Source organism: Nicotiana attenuata, unplaced genomic scaffold (genome assembly GCF_001879085.1).
Source record: "Nicotiana attenuata strain UT unplaced genomic scaffold, NIATTr2, whole genome shotgun sequence".
Taxonomy (NCBI): Eukaryota; Viridiplantae; Streptophyta; class Magnoliopsida; order Solanales; family Solanaceae; genus Nicotiana; species Nicotiana attenuata.
Genome location: NW_017680168.1, coordinates 4,638 through 7,161, shown reverse-complemented (window position 1 = coordinate 7,161; position 2,524 = coordinate 4,638). Strand labels below are relative to the sequence as shown.

Below are 2,524 nucleotides of genomic sequence, written 5' to 3'. Positions count from 1 at the left end.
AAGTGTATGACCATCTCATTTGAAAGCTTAAGTTGTTAGTGATGACATATTTTTATTTATTTTATGTATCAATAACTCCCTCATATAATAGCAGTACTCTAAATAAAACATTCTCGTGAAGTAAATCTTTTGGCCGTATATCCTTGGATAAAATTGGCGACGCCCATGCAAAGAGAAAAATTCAATAAAAAGCGACCGGTATACAAAGAGGTAGTTAGTTAATTACAACGTACAATTTTTTTGCTAAGTCAAAATTGATATTGTTTTAATCTGGTTGTTTCCTAAGTAGTAGGTTTGATTTTAATTATCTTTAAACGAAAGAATCCGACCCACTCAAATTTGCAATAATTGACAATTTCCAAGTCTGAACATTTCGTGCATGAACAACAATTCATTTAAAAACCATCCTCTTTGAAATTGTCAAAGTCTGGCTCATTTTTCTTGGGAGAGTTGCTAAACCTAAAACCATTGTCGTGTTATAATAGTAAACATTTTTCTAACCTATAAATATAGCCACATTTTACTCTCATCATCACACAAAATCAGTAACATCACTTATATAGAAGTGTAGAACTTCATAGACTATAGTTATCAAAAATGGTTTCACGTAGCTTCCTGTTTCTTCATGTGTTCATCATGTTTTCTTTAGCAGTGATAGCATTTTCGGATTTATCAGATGATTTCTATGAGGATGTTTGTCCTGAAGCTTTACCAACAATTAAACGGGTTGTTGAGGATGCAATTCAGAAAGAGAGACGAATGGGTGCTTCTCTGATACGTCTGCATTTTCATGATTGTTTCGTTAATGTAAGCTCATATTTTTCTTCCACTTAATTTTTTCATTTCATCCCAAATTCTATTTGTGAAAGAATCTGAGTAATTAACCTAAATTCTTTAAGTTGGGAATGAAGTCATTGCTTTTGGTTAATGCAGCGTTGTGATGCATTAATGTTTTTCATTTCATCCAAATTTCTAATTGTGAAAGCATATGAGTATTTAAACCCAAAATCTTGAAGTTAGGAATGAAGTCATTGCTTTTGGTTAATGCTTCATGAGATGTTGTTACTAATGCATGTTTTGTTAATTTAGGGTTGTGATGCTTCGATTCTACTTGAACAAACGGCGACTATTGTTAGTGAAAAGACTGCTCGTGCTAATAACAATTTTGCTAGAGGATTTGAGGTGATTGATAAAATTAAGTCTGAGGTTGATAAAGCTTGTGGACGTCCAGTTGTATCTTGTGCGGACATCTTGGCAGTTGCAGCTCGTGACTCTGTAGTTGCTGTGCGTGTATATTACTTCCTTCTAAATCCTAAATATCGATAATAAACCAATTACTAGTATTATATATTAACTTGAGGTCGCTATATGAGCCCATAAACTTTAAATTCTGGATACCTAATGGTGTATGCCGTTAATTAATGTTATGAACCTTCAATATTATTACTATTAATTAAACTGAATTAATATTTGTACGTGAACAGCTACGTGGACCAACATGGGAAGTGAAACTAGGAAGGAGAGACTCCACAACAGCAAGTAGAACCACAGCCAACAATGATATTCCAACTCCATTAATGGACTTACCTGCACTTATCAACAACTTCAAGAATCAAGGTTTGGATGAGGAAGACCTCGTCGCGCTCTCCGGTGGGCATACCCTAGGGTTTGCTCAGTGTTTCACCTTCAGAGATCGCATCTACAATGAGACTAACAACATTAATTCTACCTTTGCAAGTCAACGTCAAGCAAATTGTCCACGTAGTGGAGGTGATTCTAACCTTGCTTCCCTTGATCCTACAGCTGCTCTTTTCGACTCTAAATATTTTAGTAACTTGGTATCGAAGAAAGGACTTTTACATTCTGATCAAGCATTGTTTAGTGGAGGAGAAACTGATGATCTTGTTAAGACATACAGTACCAACCTTGGAACTTTCTCTAAAGATTTTGCTGAGTCTATGATTATGATGGGAACTATCAAGCCATTGACTGGAAACCAAGGTCAAATTCGTGTCAACTGCAGGAAGGTGAACTAAATATTGCTAATGATGCTGATAAAATCAAGATTCATGCGTGTGTTAAGAATTTGGTTAATTATTTTCAATTGTAATTGTGCTTTTTCTTCATTTAATTTGGATCCTTTGTTGTTACCTAAAATAAGTGAGTAACTGTGAACAGAGAGGTGTGGTCATTTGTTTCTCAAGGAAATTGGATTATGTAGTTTTCAGTTGGCGAGTAAATCCCAATATGGTTGTCAAGTGAATGAGAAACCCCTTTGATTTTGAGTAATTTGATTTCCCTCAGAGCTTTTTTTTTTTTTTTAATTTATCCTCAGAGCTGTTTGCCTAATTGATTACAGTAATTGTATAAATCGTCCTAACGTACATACCAGAAAACAACTTTAACATTACTCCATTCAGTTTATTTGAACCTATTTCCTTTTTAGTCCGTTCTAAAAAGAATGACCCCTTTCTAAATTTGGTAACAATTTAGCTTAAACTTACAATTGTAATGAGAAGCTTTT

At 34.3% G+C, this 2,524-nt stretch overlaps 1 protein-coding gene across 1 annotated transcript; it reads left to right on the top strand.

Annotated features, from left to right (window-relative positions):
* Nucleotides 1-533: 533 nt before the first annotated feature.
* LOC109221828 (peroxidase 2-like) lies at nucleotides 534-2,285 on the top strand. The gene is made up of 3 exons (XM_019386267.1): nucleotides 534-807; nucleotides 1,090-1,284; nucleotides 1,485-2,285. Exons 1-3 carry the CDS (start codon nucleotides 598-600, stop codon nucleotides 2,034-2,036), a joined length of 957 nt encoding a protein of 318 aa, XP_019241812.1. The 5' UTR covers nucleotides 534-597; the 3' UTR covers nucleotides 2,037-2,285.
* Nucleotides 2,286-2,524: the final 239 nt, after the last annotated feature.